The sequence below is a fragment of the Saccopteryx bilineata genome, chromosome 5 (assembly GCF_036850765.1).
Source record: "Saccopteryx bilineata isolate mSacBil1 chromosome 5, mSacBil1_pri_phased_curated, whole genome shotgun sequence".
Lineage (NCBI taxonomy): Eukaryota > Metazoa > Chordata > Mammalia > Chiroptera > Emballonuridae > Saccopteryx > Saccopteryx bilineata.
In genome coordinates, this window is record NC_089494.1 from 75,068,657 (window position 1) to 75,087,820 (window position 19,164).

Here is a 19,164-nt window from a genome sequence, read left to right on the forward strand (position 1 = left end):
GTTACCCATGTTATGAACAGGACATGCATGTTCTGAAAGAACAAAATCTTATCAGACTAGTAGAGTTCATTTTTACGAGCATTACAAAGTAGTAGTAATCATTTATATTACAAGAAGTTTATGATCCTTACATGCTGTGTTCACTTTTTTCAGGTTTTTTTTTCTCTTGAGAAATAAATGTTTTTATTTCCCCCAAACTAAACAACTGTCTATATTATTTTGCAGAAAAATATTAATCTTTTATACTTCTGTGAATTTTGTCTTCTTTCTAGGTCCAATAAGATCCAAGACTTAACTGGACTTTAAAAGGTCTTCTAGCTATTGCCTTTATTGAAAAAATATATGCCTTAACTTTTCAAAAAATATTATTCCCAGGAAAGAAAGTCAATATTCAAAGTTTCTGTCACTTCAGTATAATTACAGGTTCCTGCTTTGGCTATAGTAGGTGGTTATGAGAAACAGAGGCTACCCTGAGGAGAAAAATTAATTAATTTCTCCCTGAGGAGAAAAAAATCATAAAACATATTTATGATTAACATTAAATACCAGTAAAAACTAATTGTTTGATAAGAGGTATAAGGCTAAATTATTCCTCTAAACCCAAATTATTTTATCTTTGAATAACCAAAGTATGACATATGTAATATCTACATTAAATAAATTATTTCAGGCAATAAATGGATATTAGCAGTGTATCTTGAAGTATTTACAATGATTTTAAGAGTAAGCTATAATTGTAATTAATATGCTAGTATTTATTTATTTTTCAGAGGAAATGCTTGCTACAAAATATGCTCTCTGGTGGTCTCCAAATGGAAAATTTTTGGCATATGCAGAGTTTAATGATACAGATATACCAGTTATTGCCTATTCTTATTATGGAGATGAACAATATCCTAGAACAATAAATATTCCGTACCCAAAGGTATGTTGAATACTTTTTAGCAGATGCTTCTATTTCCTGGTGTCAAAATGAGCAACCAAGACCATGAATAGAGGTGGGATCAACAAGTTTGGAGAGCTCCTTATCCTTTTTCATTGTAAAGCAAACATTGTACTGTGCTCTATTATTTATGTGGACATCTGTTGCTTTGGACATCTGGTTGTGCTGGATGAAGTAGTCTTTGCTAAATCCTATTGCAGAATCTTTGAAAAACATATGGTGTAGATCATGAGGAAAAACAAGCTTAACTTAAATTTAATTTTTTCATATTTTATGCTCCAAATTCAGAATAAAGTTCTGTTTTGCAGTTCCTTCTTGAATTCTCATGTAAATGCAAACTAGAATGGGAAATACAATGCTAAACTTGATCTTTTTGTCAGGTAGAAGCAGGAGTGAGTTATACTCTTTTCTGAACATACAAAATAGCTAAGTTTGTGAGCTTTGATATGACCCAAAATTTTTTGAATAAACATTCTAGAACTCTCAGTGCACATACCTTTTTTTTCATTCCCATGTCTGAAGAGAAGAGACTCGTCTTTACAGTTGGAGAACGGCCAGGTCACAGTGGAGAGCATCATATCCTAACTCAATTTAAACGTAAAATCTGAAAAGGATCAAATTATAAATTTGCCTCATGCACAAGGATTGAGTGATTGTAGAATTTATTTCAATGTCCTTTCATCCCCATTGTTTTTACTTGCCCAGGGAAACACTGTCATGGACGGACCCAGTGGGTTTCTATGTGACAAAGATGACACAAATGTGCATACACACAAGCAGATTCCAAAGTGAGCCAAAGTGGCCATAGTGACAGAAATAGAAATTCCAGACAGTCTAAAAGTTATGTTTAAAATCATTTGAGAGCAATGAATGGGTAGGAGAGGAGTATTTAGGTGGGAAACCCCTCAAGGCTGTATATAAAGTCTGAAAGCTAGAGAAGTTTGAAAGTGAGAGATATGATACTTTGGATCCAAGATGTAGAAGGACTTGAATCTTACGGAGGGTGGAGGAAGCTGAGAGATGAAGGAACCCAGAACTGAGGAGTAACTGACACTGACAGAGAAGTTGGAACCCAGATTTTCATGTTTCTTTGAAGACTGGAGTTGCTGAATCATCTGACTTTGGACTGAGAGGTGAGCCTACTTGGAAGAAGCAAGAAGTCCCAGCTGAGCCTGGAGTAAAACAAAGAAGTCAGAGGAAAGCTTCGACAATTCCTTAGATAAATCTAAATAGCACAGAGTCAAAGAATACACATCTAAACTGTGGATTTAAGTTATTTAGCAATTACAAGATTCTGTTTTTTGTGGTAAAATAAAAGAAAAACTCTAATAAGTTTTTTGGGCTATAACTATACTGTCATATAAATTTAGGGTGTATAATAGCACAGAAAGCAAAAAACAAGAAAAGTATATGTCTCAAGAACCTTTATTCAAAGGTGAAGTTTTCTTAATTTTTTTTTTTTTTTGTATTTTTCTTAAGTTGGAAATGGGGAGGCAGTCAGACAGACTCCCGCATGCGCCCAGCCGGGATCCACCTGACACACCCACCAGGGGTGATGCTCTGCTCATCTGGGGTGTCGCTCTGTCGCGACCAGAGCCACTCTAGCGCCTGGGGCAGAGGCCAAGTAGCCATCCCCAGCGCCCGGACCAACTTTTGCTCCAATGGAGCCTTGGCTGCGGGAGGGGAAGAGAGAGACAGAGAGGAAGGAGAGGGGGAGGGGTGGAGAAGCAGATGGGCGCCTCTCCTGTGTGCCCTGGCCGGGAATCGAACCCGGGACTTCTGCACGCCAGGCCGATGCTCTACCACTGAGCCAACTGGCCAGGGCAAGTTTTCTTAATTTTGAAGGGATGATAGCAGTATGTATGTACCCAGCTAGGAGACTGAGTGGTGCTTGGACCAAATACTGGGGTAAAAGCAAAAAGTGCCTTTCATTATTTACTTTTACACTCTCTTCCCAACACCAACCTACCTCTGCACTCTCTCTAGAACAGGGAGAAATGGTAACAACAACAACAATAATAATAAATAATGGAAGTTATATGTTTTAAAGGTCAGAAAAGAAAATATCAATTACAGAACTGCATTTTTATATCCAAAATATTTTTTCCATGAATCAAAACTCCCTCATTAATCTCTTAAAATATGCTTTCATTCTGGTTACCACAATATTTGTAAATGCCCAGAAAGAAAAACTAAAATAAAATCCTTGGCAGTGTTATAATTAGAATGTTTTCAATAGTATATATGTAATATTTATAGCTTATAAAAATATGACTAAAGGGCTCTGGCCAGGTAACTCGATTGGTTAGGGCGTCATCCCAATTCCTGGTCAGGGCACAACACATAAGTGAATAAATAAGTGGAACAACAAATCAATCTCTCTCTCTATCCCCCCCTTCCTTTCTCTCTCTAAAATCAATAAATTAAAATAAGAAGGAAAAAAATGTGCTAAATTCTTAAAGTGTCTTTCAAATATTGGTGATAATTAAAATTTTATGAACTTATCTTTCTCCATTTTCTTGGCAGGCTGGAGCTAAGAATCCTGTTGTTCGGATATTTATTATTGATATCACTTACGCTGAATATGCGGGCCCTGTAGAGGTGCCAGTTCCTGCAATGATAGCCTCAAGGTATATTAATCTCAGATGCTTTGCACCTTCAGGAGTGAATTTTAACACAAATTTCTTAATCAGTGTTTATACCGCTTTTCTCGTTCGTTAATGATAAGTACATATACTATAAGCAACGATAAATAAAGTTAGAATGCAAAGTTACAGTCAAAAAGTAAAATCACAAATGAGTTTCTTAAATTTGTTTTAAAATATTAGCCCCTTTTACATGTATAAAAATGACCACAGTGAACAGCTTGTGTTTAGATGTATGATTATTAACTTGAGACCATTAGGCAGATAGTAAAATTTATATATGTCTTCAACCTGGCTTCTTTCAAGTCTGGCCTACTTTTTTTCCAACCCAGTGTTTGTAGGTCATGCCTATCATCTGTTCATGGTAAACAAGAGATGACAAATCAACCTTCTCCAAATCTTAACGTTTTTAACTAGGATGCAGTCTATGTACAATCACTGGTTGTAGAATTAATTATTTGGGGACAGGGAGAAAGGGACATGAAGCATCCTCACTTCCCCAGCATAGTGCCCTATATAGATCTGAGTCTGATTAGTTCTGATTACAACAACCTTCCAGCCCTCCATCAGTCTTCTGTGGTCATTCTAGTTGAAGTAGATAAAGGGATGGGGCCGCCAGCCCCTGACTGGTGGGCCTCTTTATTACTTCTCAAACCCTAACAGATCATAGCCTGGCTTCCCTCCTCCTGCCTCATGAAGACAAGTCAGCCATATAACATGACCAAAAGTTTCACTAAAATGGAAAAGAGCCTCATCATACACCTTTGCTGGGTCTTTCCAAGGTGAATCTACTTTTAAATAATCAAAAATGTCTTTAATTTTTTTTATCCCTGGCTGGTTGGCTCAGCGGTAGAGCCTTGGCCCAGTGTGTGGAAGTCCTGGGTTTGATTCCTGGTCAGGGCACAGAGGAGAAGCGCCCATCTGCTTCTCCACCCCTCCCTCTCCTTCCTCCCTATCTTTCTCTTACTCTCCAGCAGCCAAGGCTCCATTGGAGCAAAATTGGCCCCGGTGCTGAGGATGGTTCCATGGCCTCCACCTCAGGTGCTAGAATAGCTCTGGCAACAACAGAGCAACGCCCCAGATGGGCAGAGCATCGCCCCCTGGTGGGCATGCTGGGTGGATTCCGGTCGGACGCATGCGGGAGTCTGTCTGACTCCTTCCCCGCTCCTAACTTCGGAAAAATACAAAAAAAAAAGTTTTTAATTTTTTGAATTATTCATTATTCATCACAATAACCTAGTTAATGAAAACTTGACTACATCTTTTTTGTGTGTGTCATTCTCCTTAGGTTACAAAGGAAATGATAGAAAGAGCGCTATTCACGGAGTCAAGAGGCTTATTTGACCATCTGTAAAATACTAACAAAATAGTAGTAATAGCTAACATTTTTCATTATTGTGTAGCAGGCATAGTTCTTAAGCACTTTAAGCAATCTCAGCAAATCTTTTCAGTAACCTTTAAAATTGGTAATAATATTATCATTTTTATTTTGCATAGAAAGAGAGGCACAGATATGTTAAGTAGCAAGCCTTAAGTAGTATAACTAGTAGGAAATAAAGCCAGAATCTGAGACAGATACCCATTCTAGCTCTGTGATTTATATCAATATCCAAAATTCTATGGTTTATTTACATTGATGTTTTCTATCTACAAGTTTATCCTCAGAGCCAAGTAATCACTGTTGCCATTCATTGACATTCTCTCTATGTGCCAAGCACTATCTGAGTTGTGTTATGTGCAGCATCTCTGATTATTATACTAACCCAAATTTCAGCCCCAAACCATGGTTATCTGAAATTCAGCTTCCAACACAAATCTGCCTGGAGAGAAAGATGACCTTTCACCACGCTTGGTTCTCTTTCAACAAATTAAGAAATGAAAGATTGAATTTACTTAGCCAAAATAATGTTTTTTCTCCTGTACATTGATCAGTAATTTTGGCTTTATGTCTCAAATTCTGTTCTAAAATGTAAAAATCCAAAATGGGGAGAAAACAAATATAAAGTAATTCCATTAGATGAACAAACTCTTTTATAGGTATTCTTTAAAGGGCAGCAGGTATATTTAAACTTATTCTGCAGAGAAAGAAAAGTTTTGCCTTCCTTATATATGGAATACATATTTTAAAATAATAGAATATGTCTTAGAAAACTAAGAAATCCTTTTAATGTGATATTGGTTTGTGATTGTGACTGTCTGTTTTGATTTATTTGTAGTGATTATTATTTCAGTTGGCTCACGTGGGTTACTGATGAACGAATCTGTTTGCAGTGGCTAAAAAGAATTCAGAATGTTTCAGTCTTGTCTATATGTGATTTCAGGGAAGACTGGCAGGCATGGGATTGTCCAAAGGTAGGTTATGTTAAAACCACAAAGGTGTCGTTCTGAAAATAAAAGTTTAAGAGTGGGGACTTATTTAGAGCTAACATTTATATTATAAAGCCAGAATTACTGCATTCAACTTCTGGTTGCTTTGTAAATAAGACAGAACAAAAACCAAATAAACAAAAAAACAACAACAACCCACTCTCTATTTGTAGATAAGCTGGTTTATTAGGGGAATAGATGTGTTCTATTCAGAAGAACCGACATAATATACAAATGGTGGCACATTTTATTCAATGTCAAGATTGTTAAACAAAATTCTGAAGGAAATGGGTAATATAAAAAAAAAGCCAGGTATTCCCATTTTAAAATCAAAAGTAGATAACTAAGAGTATGAGATCAAATATTAGACGAAGTATCCTGCAATGTGATTTTAGGACAGTGCTTCATCCTGTGCTAATTTTAGGGAGAAAAAAACTTGAAAACTAGGCGCAGACTTATTGTTGAGTTTTAATTGTTTCTATTGCTCAAATCAAAATATAATATGTTGAATTAATGAGTCAGAAAACTACGTCACCAATCTAAAAGCTTTAAAATTAGCTTGTTCATAAGTACTCACATTAAAAACTAAGAAATACAAAATGTTTTCTTTAAATAGGCTATTTGATGAGTACATTTCATGAGATTTCTAATTATAAAGAAATGTTTCATTAACCAAATATAGGATAAACCAATTTTATAAAGTAAGAAAAATAGCTCAGAGCAATCAAAGTAAATCACTGAATTCTATCTAGAAATTGGGACATCATGTTTTGCAAGAAAAAAGTCATGTGAATCTGTTTGGAAATATATCAGGACTATAATAGTCAAGTTATTCAGGCTAAAAATATATTTTTAAAATCACTACTGTGTCTGTAACAAGCCTGACTAATTTTGATGAAATATGCTAGAAGTTTATTTTTATCTTATTTATATTTTGATATACAAAGCAGAAAGATGTTGGTCTTTTTTTTTTTAATGTCTTTTTATATGATGTTTAGTTTATTATCATTTTTTTTAATTTTATTTTTATTTTATTTATTCATTTTAGAAAGGAGAGAGAGATAGAGAGAGAAGGGGGGGGAGGAGCAGGAAGCATCAACTCCCATATGTGCCTTGACCAGGCAAGCCCAGGGTTTCGAACCAGCGACCTCAGCATTTCCAGGTCGATGCTTTATCCACTGCGCCACCACAGGTCAGGCAGATGTTGGTCTTAATGCAGTATCATAGGGGGGAAAAAGGAGAGAGAATAAACCTGATTGTGCTAGTTACTTAGAAACCATTGATCTAACCAGTCAGTTTTAATATTTTCATTGAGTCTGGGTGTTAGAGATTGCTGTTGTAATTTTGTTAGTTTAAAAGTATAAAATTGGTCAGTTAGATAGTTTCAGCTCTTAAAACTAGGCATTTAAAAACTATGACTGCTTTGGAAACTGAATTCCTATAAAAATCTGAGACAACTTTAATCCAGACTGATAGAACATATAGATGCTCGTTCAATAAGATGTGGAATTCCCTGGAATATAAACTATAGTTTATGGAAAAAACAGTGATTATATTTAGCATCCAGGTTTAAATAACCTTAAGATTTCAGAATAACCTCTTTCTCAAAATAATCTGATATAGCCTGACCTGTGGTGGCGCAGTGGATAAAGCGTCGACCTGGAAATGCTGAGGTCGCCGGCTCGAAACCCTGGGCTTGCCTGGTCAAAGCACATATGGGAGTTGATGCTTCCAGCTCCTCCCCCCCTTCTCTCTCTCTGTCTCTCTTCTCTGTCTCTCCCTCTCCTCTCTAAAATGAATAAATAAAAAATTAAAAAAATAATCTGATATATACATAGAATACATTTTTAGATTTAAGAACAACAGAATATTGAATTTTCCAGCAACCAGATTCATGATTGATACGTATGTATGTTTGTGAGTGTTTTGAGAAAAAGTAACATTTAAGATTAAGTAACCCGGCAAGATTTTACTCAAGTCAGAAGTCATATGCAAAACAAAGAAGAGAAAAAATCTGGCAATAATTACTTGTAATAGAATTATATTAATGAGATTTATTAAGAAATTTATAATTTGTGGAAGAAATATCTTTCATATTATTCTTCCTTCTCTGAAAATGGTATTAAAGTTAATCTTATCTTTATGGTTAACAGTAATGAATCAAAATGTTTCACTATTTTTCCAAGTCTTCTCTCTGAGGTACTGGCCTATCCCTATAAGAGAAACTCTAAACTATGTTTATAAAATTTATTATTCTTTTGCATTTTAAGGCAGTACTTCTCTCATGGTTGTCTTTCTACTTCACTGACAGTTCTTTTTCTTTCCAGCTCTTCTAATGACTTCTCTAGAAATCTTATTATTCTCCAAATTAACATATTTGTAAGGTAGGCTGTTATATTAACAACAAAATACCTCCAGAAATTTAGTGAATTAATAGAGTAGAATTTTTTGCACATTTATGTACCCATATAATAGTCTAGGTAAGTGAGAACTGTTAAGGGGAGGGGGTGGGGTGCTCTTCTCCATGTAGCCATTAAGGAACTCAGGTTGATGGCATTTCTGCTATCTTCATACAGTGACTTCCAAGGCTATCCAAGGTTATTTAAAACTGACCATCTTATCCATCTGGGGGATGGGAATAAAAGAATAGAGAACTGTGCACGAGAGGTTTTTACAGATTGGGACTAGAAGTAGCATGAGTCACTTTTGCTTTCACACCATTGGTTAGAACTTATCACTTGACTGCATTCAACTGGAAGGGGGCCTGGAAAATGTAGCCTTGCTATAGTCCTGACCAAAAGAAAAAATAGTTGTTAATTATTTTACAGTCTTTGTCACAACTCTCTACTTACTCTCTTTAGGTAATTTAATCTGTATTAGAGGTTTTGATGAACACTTTCTTGTTAAATTCATTGTGAGAATTTGAACTTTTAAATATCTCTGGCTACATCTTCTCTGTTCCATCCTCACTACCACTACCTAGATTTGGGTCTTTATCATCTTTTTTCAAACCTTACAATAGCCTCTCAACCAGTCTCTCTGCCTCCTTTTATCCTACCCACTTCTAAACCGTTTTCTGTAACATGTTCACAATTCTGTTTTTTGTTTGTTTGTTAGTTTGTTTTGTGAGAGATAGACAGACAAGAACAGACAGACAGGAGGGGAGATGAGAAGCATCAATTCTTTCTTGCAGCACCTTAGTTGTTCATTGATTGCTTTCTTATATGTGTCTTGACTGGGGGACTCCAGTCGAGACAGTGACCCTTTGCTCATATCAGTGACCTTGGACTCAAGCCAGTGACCATGGGATCGTGACTATGATCCCATGACAAAGTTGGCGACCCTGCACTCAAGCTGATGAGCCTGCACTCAGACAGGATGAGCCTGTGCTCAAGCCAGTGACCTTGGGGTTTTGAACCTGGGTCTTCAGCATCCCAGACCGATAATCTATCCACTGTGCCACCACCTGATCAGACCACAGTACTGTTTATCAATTGCAATTTTGAAATTTTTTTAAAAGATTTACCTACAGAAGAAATTTAAACTTTTTAAGGTAGCATAAAAGTTTCTCTGAGATCTTGCCTAAATCTCTGGATCTTTCATTATCTTTCCTTTCCCATGGTCAACTTCATTCAACATCCTGAACCACCCATAGTTTACTAAGCTGGCCTGGTGTCTATGCTGTTTATTCTGCCTGGAAAGTTATTTCTTTAATTATTTGTGTAAAAAAGCCTATTCCTTTTTTTTTTCAGATTAGTAAATATTTATTCAATAAATGATTGAGAGTATTTTGCTAAAACATACACTAAAGTAAGATTCATTGCAAATTTTAAGATTCCTAGCTTCTTCATAAGATTAAGAAAAGAAATAAAATTAACTTAAACTCTCCTGTGAAATGCCTTATTACCTGTATGATACCAAATGCTGTGATTGTGCTTGACTTTCACTGATGCTGTGATAATTCCAGTCACTGTGTCACAGAAAGTTTACCCAGAATTATGAAAGATTTACAATAAAATCCAGCCTTTAAATTATCCATGTGCATGTGATAGGGCTGCTGTTTAAGATTTTGAATACAGTCACCTTAAACTCAAGTTTGAAGTGAGTTGACTAGTATTAGTATACTCTGATGAAACAGCTTATCTGGTTCAAATGTCCACATTATACTTAAGAAAAACTGTCTTATTGTCTTTCTAATATTATGATTGATGCGATCTTTTTTTCTTTTAGACCCAGGAACATATAGAAGAAAGCAGAACTGGATGGGCTGGTGGAGTATGAGTTTGCTATCTTTTCTTTATATTTGAATGAAACTTGACAGATTCTCAGCTATCAAAGAACTATTTGAAATGTATTCAAACTGGCACTATTTGTTTAAGTAGAAAATAATATCAAGGCAAAAAACACAAATGTAGTGATCCCTTCAGCAATTTTATGCTAGATAATTTTAATGTCTATATATGATATATTTAGAATTCTATTGAGAATAAATCATTCCTGTGTTCTGACCTTAGCTTTTCAACTGGCTATCGATATTCATGGTTAATATTACTTCTTAAACAAATAAAATAAATATGATTTTTAAAAAGAGAGCATAAACCCTGATCTGCTTAAAATTATCTTAATAATCATTAGCAATTTGAATTAAAAAAAATAAATACATTGGGTATCATTCATTATTTAGAAACAATCTAACTTATTAAATTTTATTATAAACTGAAATTAATAAATGAATTCATATATATAAACATATATACATACATTCATCCTAGTTTTTAAGTAAAGTGGTAGCAAATTGAAAAATGTATGTTTTGTTATAGTTTGTGATTACTTATATCTGAACTTTTTGAATAAGTTTATAAAGTGAATTATAGGGATTTTAGTGTAAAAAATTCAGTTTTAGAAAATATCAATTGTATCTTACATCCTATATAAAAAATACAAAGTAAGACAGAATAAGTGAATGTTGCATGGTTGCTGCCACTTAACACAAATATATAACTGAATTCAACTAACCTTAGGGTTTTCAAAAAAAAAGGCTATTTCTCTGATATTTGGATACATTCAAAGAAAGAGGAAACTCTTATGACTTGCTTTAATGTTTTAACCCATAACACAACAATAAAGAATTCAGAAGTCAATTCTAAGATAATATATAAATCTTGTAATATTTTAGAGTTAAAATGGCTAGGGAGAAGGTAAATCACAAAATAAAAATCTTCAGATATTAAAACTGTTGTTTACTTTTCTGGATTTAGTGATTTTAGCTTGTGTATTCGTTAGCTAAAGAATAGTTATTACTTTATTAATTATATATAGTAACCATAATAAGATATATTCTAAAATAACAAGCTATCAAGGATAAATATAATTCAGAAAATATTAACAGCAAAGTCCTATTTGAATTGTCATTGTAGCACATAACACAAGAAAAATTAGGAGAATTCAATGAAAGAACAAGATTTTCTAAAATTTTTGGAGTCTTAGTCAATCAGATGCTCACATTTCAGAAAGGTAATTCCTAGTTTTGCTGGAAAACTTGAGAAAAGGAAAAAGTTAATGTATGAATTCACTTCCATTATAAAAATTTTTAGTAAAGAATGAGGGGAAGGAAGAAGACTTGAAACTTCTTTTGCATTCTCTGTGATAATATAACTAAAGTTACTATAAAATAACATGAATGATATAATTTTACAAATAGATAAACAATGATGCTGACAACCTTCTCAAAGATATGATTTTGAATCCATATACATTTATTATGAAAATGTTGTTAGCATTCAAAACATTCAGAAACTTTTTTTTAATTCAGTGAGAGGAAGTGAGGCAGAGAGACAGATTCCCACTTGTGCCTTGACCAGGATCCACCCAGCAAACCCACTAGGGGTCAATGCTCTGTCCATCTGGGGTGTTGCGCCATTGCTCAGCAACCAAGCTCTTCTTAGTGCCTGAAGCAGAGGCCATGGAGCCATCCTCAGCACCCTGAGCCATGACAGCATAAGAGGGGAGAGAGAGAGACAGAGAGAGACAGAGAGAGAGAGAGAGAGAGAGAGAGAGAGAGAGAGAGAAAGAGAGAAGTGAAGGGAAGGGTGGAGAAGCAGATGGGTACTTCTCCTGTGTACTCTACTGGGATATCCACACTCCAGGCTGACACTCAACCACTGAACCAATGGGCCAGGGACCAGAAACATCTTAAAGTGCATCTTTTGACATCTCCTATTTGTATGCCTTTTGAGGTCAGCAACTGCATCTTATCAATTTTGCAATATGTATATCACCAGCCTTGCAATCTCAGCAAACATTAGCTAGATGAATGGGTAAACAAACAAACAAACAAATAAATAAATTGTCATCTAAAACTGTAGAACACTGTTTTTTGTTTCTTTTTGTAGAAAATTAATTTCAACAGGGTGACATTGATCAATAAACAGCACATAGGTTTCAGGTAAACATTTCTATAGCATTTGAACTGTTGATTATGTTGTATACCCATCACCCAAAGTCAAGTAATTTTCTGTCAACTTATGTTTGTCTCTCTTTTCATCCTCCCCTCCCCACCTCCTCCATCCCCTTTTCCACGTCACCCATCCTCTGGTAACCAATTCACTTTAATCTGTGTTCATGAGTCTCAGTTTTATGTCCCACCTATGTGTGAAATCATACAGTTCTTAGCTTCTTCTGATTTACTTATTTCACTCAGTGTAATAGAAGAATGTTTTATATGCCCTCAGTGGAAGAACATGTGTGCCCTTGGAAGGAAGAAGAGGTCCCTACATTAAATCAAAGTCATGTCAAAATAAATCTAGTGAATAAATTACCTGCAGCATATGATTTTGTGCTAGATCATTTTAATATCAGTGCTCTAGAATTCTATAAGGAAACACTGTCTTTCTTATTTTCTAATCTCAATCTCTTAACATTTATCCAACAGTTAGTAAATTTTATAAATACCAGAAGAGAGATTGTCAACATATCTTTGCAATGATAGTTTTCGAGAGTAAAACTATACTCTCTCAAGGCAATTGCTTTGACGGGGTCATTCATTAGATTTTATAAATTCGGATATGTCTTTTGAAAAAGTCAGGACACAACTTTATATAATAACTCATTTGCCATAGTGTGCTGTATAGCTAGCTTCCTTTGACAGATGATCAAACCAGTGATTTAATAAAATTACCCAGAAATATATCTTTCTGACATTTCTTCAGGTAATATTTATGAGGTTTGTGGACAAAGTGTATAGGCTAGTCATATTAATATGAATTTAAAGAACAATTTTAGAGTCATTCTTCCTTTAGAATTTGTCAGAGATTAAGCTGAAAAAAGACCTTTGTAGATTATCTATGAATTAGAAAAGTAAGATTAAATGATTTGCTGAAAGTGATTGAACTGTTTAGTTGCAGGCACAAAACTAGCAAATAGTTTCTTGAGAACTTTACCTTTGACTGTCTTTCCTCCAACATGAGACAGAGTCTTAACTCGGAGAAAATGGAGGAACTTTTTCAGTGTTAGATCAGAAAAGTAACAACAAAATATTCACTCTAAATCAATCTTTTTACTCTGTAGAGAACAGACAGAAAGGATGATTCAGTTAAAGAATCTGGTATCTAAATCACTAAATTTTGGAGAACAAACACTAAGCCATAATGCTTAGATTGCAAAGCCACATTTAAATTATTTCAAAATAATTAAGCAACACACTACACCTTCTTTAGGCTTTTGGCAAAATCCCTTGGTTGGAAAAAACAAATTTTCTACTTGACACTTGAAAATCTGTGCTTTGACTGAATGTGGACTCAGCCTTTAGTAAAGTAGAACCTCAGGTCATTTGCCAACCATGGCAAAAAATTATCTGGTGGTAAATAATCTTACCTTCCAAGTAAAATATTTTAAATGGCTTTGCACAGAGAGATGAGTAATTTATCAGAAAATCTAAGCATGATAAAGGGACCTGTGAAGAGGCTTGGTTAAAACTGAGGACCACCTAGTTATCTGCGATTATCTAGGGTCCAGGTGGCATTATGGACCTAGCTCTGGCAGAGTGAATGAGCAAATATTTCACACTCTCTTTACCTCACCCAAGTTACCCATTCATCCAAGGCAGCTGTCTTTGGAAAAGATAACAGTCTTTGCTTAGCAAAAATATTCTTTTTGTTTGCCTGATTCTAATATCTTAAAACATAACACTCTGCCCTGTACTTTTTTTCAATGAAAATGAAATTTTAAGTTTTAACCTAGAGCAAAACCTTTTTACAAGTTCTTCAACTACCTGCAGATGTAAAGAGAATATATATTTTTTAACTCTGGCACCTTTAAATATTTTGTGACACTGGTTCCATTTTAGCTGTTAAGACAATGTAGAGCCAGTTTTTTTACTTTTACCCTGAGAAGAAGGAAGCATTATAAAGTGGTGACTACTAAATAAATACATCATTGTTTGCTAAGAAGGCATAACTTCATTCTAAAATAAAATAATGATTTTTGTTAGACATACACTAATGAAATTCTATCCACAAAACTGAAAATTAATTTTTCTAAATTTCTGGGACTCTTGTATCTCCATTTTACTTAGAGGCATTAGTCCTGGCCCCGGCCAGTTGGCTCAGTGGATAGAGCATTGGCCCAGTATATGGACATCCTGGGTCTGATTCCTGGTCAGAACACGCAAGAGATGAGTCTATATTTTTAATGGGAGAAATTGCCAGCTAAAATTGGGTGTGAGAACATTGGCAGGATTGTAGTTATCTGTACCACTGAGGATGTTGAAGTGTGGCTGGCTCTGCTCCAGGGCACACTAGAACTGAGTGTTAAGGAAATCTTAGGGTCGTTAAGTAATTCTCGACAGGGTCCCTGGGAAGAAGAAGTTAGTGATGCTAATGAGGTCTGCTCTGCTCCTGGAGCCTGAGCTCAAGGAGCAAACGCCCTACGTGCTTGTCTTAAGTAATATTTTTTTATCAAGTCCCAAAATTTCTCCCTACCATTAAAAACTGGCCAGCAGGCTATGATATTTTAATCTTTAAAATGTCTTCATTGAATCGTTGGCATTAAGTTCTGGATATCAGACAAATCAGGAATTAAAAGGGCATCAACCTTCATAAGAGTCACACTTTGGTCAAATACCACATTTTAAAGACTGATTTGGTTAAATATCAACATTGATGTGTGAGTCTTTTTTTTTTTCTTATTTTTTATTGATTTTAAAGAGAAGAAAGGAGAATGAGAGAGAAAGAGGACAGGAACATCAATCTGTTCCTGCATCCTGTATGTGCCCTGACTAGGAATCACACTGGCAACATCTGTGCTTTGGGATGATGCTCTATCTAACCAACTAAGCTATCTGTCCAGAGCAGTGTGATTCTTTTAACTCTATTTCAAAGCACATAATCTCAGGACACAGAAATTCAGTCAAATTACGTATTTTAAACTCAGGAGTATTTAATAGCAATTAAAGAGTAGTTGGAGTATGCAGTTGCCTGTTAGACTCACTAGAAAAGCTGTCTATCTGAAAGAATGAAATTTCAGATGTGAGTGACAGAAAGTAAGGGAGAAAAGGTGTTCTGGTTTCTCCATACATTGATATTTTTTTATCTATAATTTTAATTTGGTTTGTCTTTTGAACATAATCTTTTTCTTCCTTTTTTCTTTTTCAGTTCTTTGTTTCAGCACCAGTTTTCAGCTATGATTTTACTTCATACTACAAAATATTTAGCGACAAGGATGGCTACAAACATATTCACTATATCAAAGACACTGTGGTACGTTTCTTCCAAGATTCATCTCCTCAAAGATCATTCACTTGAGGTTGCTCAAATAACTCTCAGCTTCACACAACATAATGTTTGTCTTTTTATAGGAAAACGCTATTCAAATTACAAGTGGCAAGTGGGAGGCCATAAATATATTCAGAGTAACACAGGATTCACTGTAAGTATTGCATGAAGCATGTTGCACCAATCAAGGTTTAATTAAACTGATGGACATACAAGTGATCCTGCACCGCCTCTTTCAATTAAGAGCATTTTTGTTACTTACTCTCTGGTTTAGTTCAGACAGCAGAGGTTTTCTTAAGACTGCATTCTTTAATAACTAGACAACACAATTTTCCTTTGGAAAAAATATATAGTCAGTTGTCACTTCTCTTATTATACTTGATAGATAACTATATAAAAAGTATAACTTTAAAAAATGATAACTGGTTCTAACAATTTTTTTCTCTTCAGCACTTGAAACAATGAGCAAACAGTCCACTGAGGGCATAAATGGGATAAATGATTATCCCATTTCTACAGATAGGGAAACCAACACTTGGAAATTTAACTTGGCCAAGGCCACATACTTAGTAGCAGAGCTAGGATACAAACTTTGAACACATTAAATCTAATGTTCTTATTGTTAATCTCAACAGGAGACTTCTTCCTCTCAGTTCTTTCCTTTTCAGTCCATCCTGCCTGGTCTAAATAAACCACCTTACAATAATCATTTGTGGTCAACATTCTCTAATCAAGAATGTATAGTTCTTTCCCTGATTCCTAATTAAGTTCAAATTAGGGTACTCTCTTTTAATCTGTCTGTCATAAACTGGAATTCTAAGAGCTAAAGAGGGGAACAATTAGTTCAATCTCACTAATTGAAACTTGTCAGATTCATGAAATTCTTTGAACAGTCAGCAAAGGAGTTTGGGCATTATATGGAACAGCCATTAAAATCACCAGTATAAGAGAAGTGACAAGATAAAAACAGATGGGAGATTTCTGACAGTATGTTTAGGCAGTAGGGAAATCTGAAGGCAGAAAGACCCAGCTCCTGTCATTATCCAGGTCTGAGGTGCTAGCGACCTGAACATAGTGGCAGTGAAATACAGACTCTTTGAGGGAAAAAGTATGTCATCTTTTTTTTTCATTCTTGGCACTTGCATAGTGCCTGACATAGAGCCGGAATTCAAGAAACATTTGTTAAATAAATGAAAGGAAAGGTATATAGTCAGTAAAGACAGATGAAAGCTAAATAGGACTGGTGAATTAGTGGCTGTGAGGGAGAAGGAAAAAGAGAGGGAAGTCGGTGCATTGCAACTGTCAGAGATGGAGACAATTGCAAAATCTGAGCAGTTTATTGGCAAATAATTTAAGATGATGTGGGAAAGGCAAGTGTAAGAGATGTGATGTTAGTAAAGACATGTAGAAGGACGCCGCTTCGGAAGCTAAATTTGATACTAGGAGTGACTTGTATTCTGTTGCCTTTTCTTTTTATTTAGGAATAGCAAGAATTTTATCAATGAGAACAGAGGAGTACCTGGACTACTGAATAGTCCTGAGAATTAAAATTTTATAAGCAAATCTTGGTTAGTCTAAACTTTTCATGTCCTATTATGCTCTTCCAAAAAATAAAGGAAGAAAGAAGGAAAGAAGGAAGGAAGGAAGGAAGGAAGGAAGGAAGGAAGGAAGGAAGGAAGGAAGGAAGGAAGGAAGGAAAAAGTTACTTTGTAATATTCAGATGAATATTCAGATCAACTCAGAGAAGAGTAAAAATCATGCTGCTAAATTAGATTTCCCATTTTATGCCTATATTAAGACAGGTTAAAACTGGGACCCAGACACTTAAGTAACAAGAATGTTCTCTTGTGACTTGTTTTGCATTTGGGTAAATTAACATGCTCCTTTGTGTGCAATGTTTGTGTGGGAATGAATTTCCTGATTTAGAGCAAACTTATCTATTATAAGGGCATCTCTAAAATAAATTCAAAATGTGTTTAAAATCATAGACAAAATTAAATAATATAGCCTAGAGAAACCAGTTAAACTATTAATAATGGAAAAAGGAGTGGGTGGCATTAATCAAATATCTTAGTTTATGTTTTTTGGCTCATAGCAAATAAATGAGAATATAATATATAATATACCTATAATAAAAAAGCATACTCTACATAATTTAGTCTATAATTTAAAAGTCAGAGTAAGCACACATAATTCAGTTATAAACAGTAATTTATGTATATAAGTGCTTATTAGTAAATAGTTTTATGAGTTATTTATTAATAGTTTGTTTATTATAATTTATAAATTAAGTTTATTTATTATTTATTAATAATGTAGTTTAAATGAATATTGGACTGCATTGTTTAATATATTAGTAGTAGTACCAATAATCTAATCACATTTAGTTATTGATACTTATTTAATAACTTCTAAATATATTTTCAGGTTTTATTCCAGCAATGAATTTGAAGATTACCCTGGAAGAAGAAATATCTATAGGTAATTTATGTCAATTCACTTTAGTATTTTTATTTATTTATTTATTTATTTATTTTGTATTTTTCTGAAGTTGGAAACGAGGAGGCAGTCAGACAGACTCCCGCTTGTGCCCAACCAGGATCCACCCAGCATGCCCACCAGGGGGCGATGCTCTGCCCATCTGGGGTGTTGCTTTGTTGCAACCAGAGCCATTCTAGTGCCTGAGGCAGAGGCCATAGAGCCATCCTCAGTGCCTGGGCCAACTTTGCTCCAATGGAGCCTTAGCTGCGGGAGGGGAAGAGAGAGACAGAGAGGGGAGGGGTGGAGAAGCAGATGGGAGCTTTTCCTGTGTGCCCTGGCTGGGAATTGAACCTGGGACTTCTGCACGCCAGGCCGATGCTCTACCACTGAGCCAACTGGCCAGGGCCCACTTTAGTATTTTTATATGTTAATATTTGAACAGAAATCTGTAATAGTACTCAGGATATATAGAGTATTTTTTAGAGCCTGAAATGTAATAAAAAGAATTTAGGAATTAAAACAAAACATTCAAAGAATATTATTTATGACATCAGTATTAAGTTATATACCCTACAAACTTTAGCTAAATCAAATGTTTGTTTCCAAAAAGAAAAACTGAGAAATTTTAGTGCAGATATAAACATAATACTAAATAATTCAATTTATAGGTAATTGAGGTCATTTATTCACTTACACATATTTGTTAAGTACCTACTGTATTTATTTCCATAATGTGTGATTTCTTTTAAGATAATTTACTTTGGCATAAGCCATACATGATAGGAAGGAATTTATTTCTGGTCCTACTTTGCATTAAAGTTAAACCAGTGGTTTCTGTGATGATTGGAATGGGGACCTCAACAGTCCCTTCTGGATTTGGAAATAAAAATATCAGTTACTATAAACTGGCAGTCTACTATTTGCCAGGTACCTTGTAATCTGCTTAACACATTAATTT

The 19,164-nt window shown here is 34.8% G+C and overlaps 1 protein-coding gene across 1 annotated transcript in view; it reads left to right on the forward strand.

Annotated features, from left to right (window-relative positions):
* FAP (fibroblast activation protein alpha) overlaps positions 1-19,164 on the forward strand; it is a 74,900-nt gene that overhangs the window by 25,929 nt on the left and 29,807 nt on the right. The window contains exons 9-15 of the mRNA XM_066279434.1: positions 771-925; positions 3,470-3,573; positions 5,805-5,940; positions 10,186-10,230; positions 15,606-15,710; positions 15,809-15,879; positions 18,153-18,206. Coding sequence (XP_066135531.1) covers positions 771-925; positions 3,470-3,573; positions 5,805-5,940; positions 10,186-10,230; positions 15,606-15,710; positions 15,809-15,879; positions 18,153-18,206 — 670 coding nt within the window. The remainder of the gene's footprint in view (positions 1-770; positions 926-3,469; positions 3,574-5,804; positions 5,941-10,185; positions 10,231-15,605; positions 15,711-15,808; positions 15,880-18,152; positions 18,207-19,164) is intronic.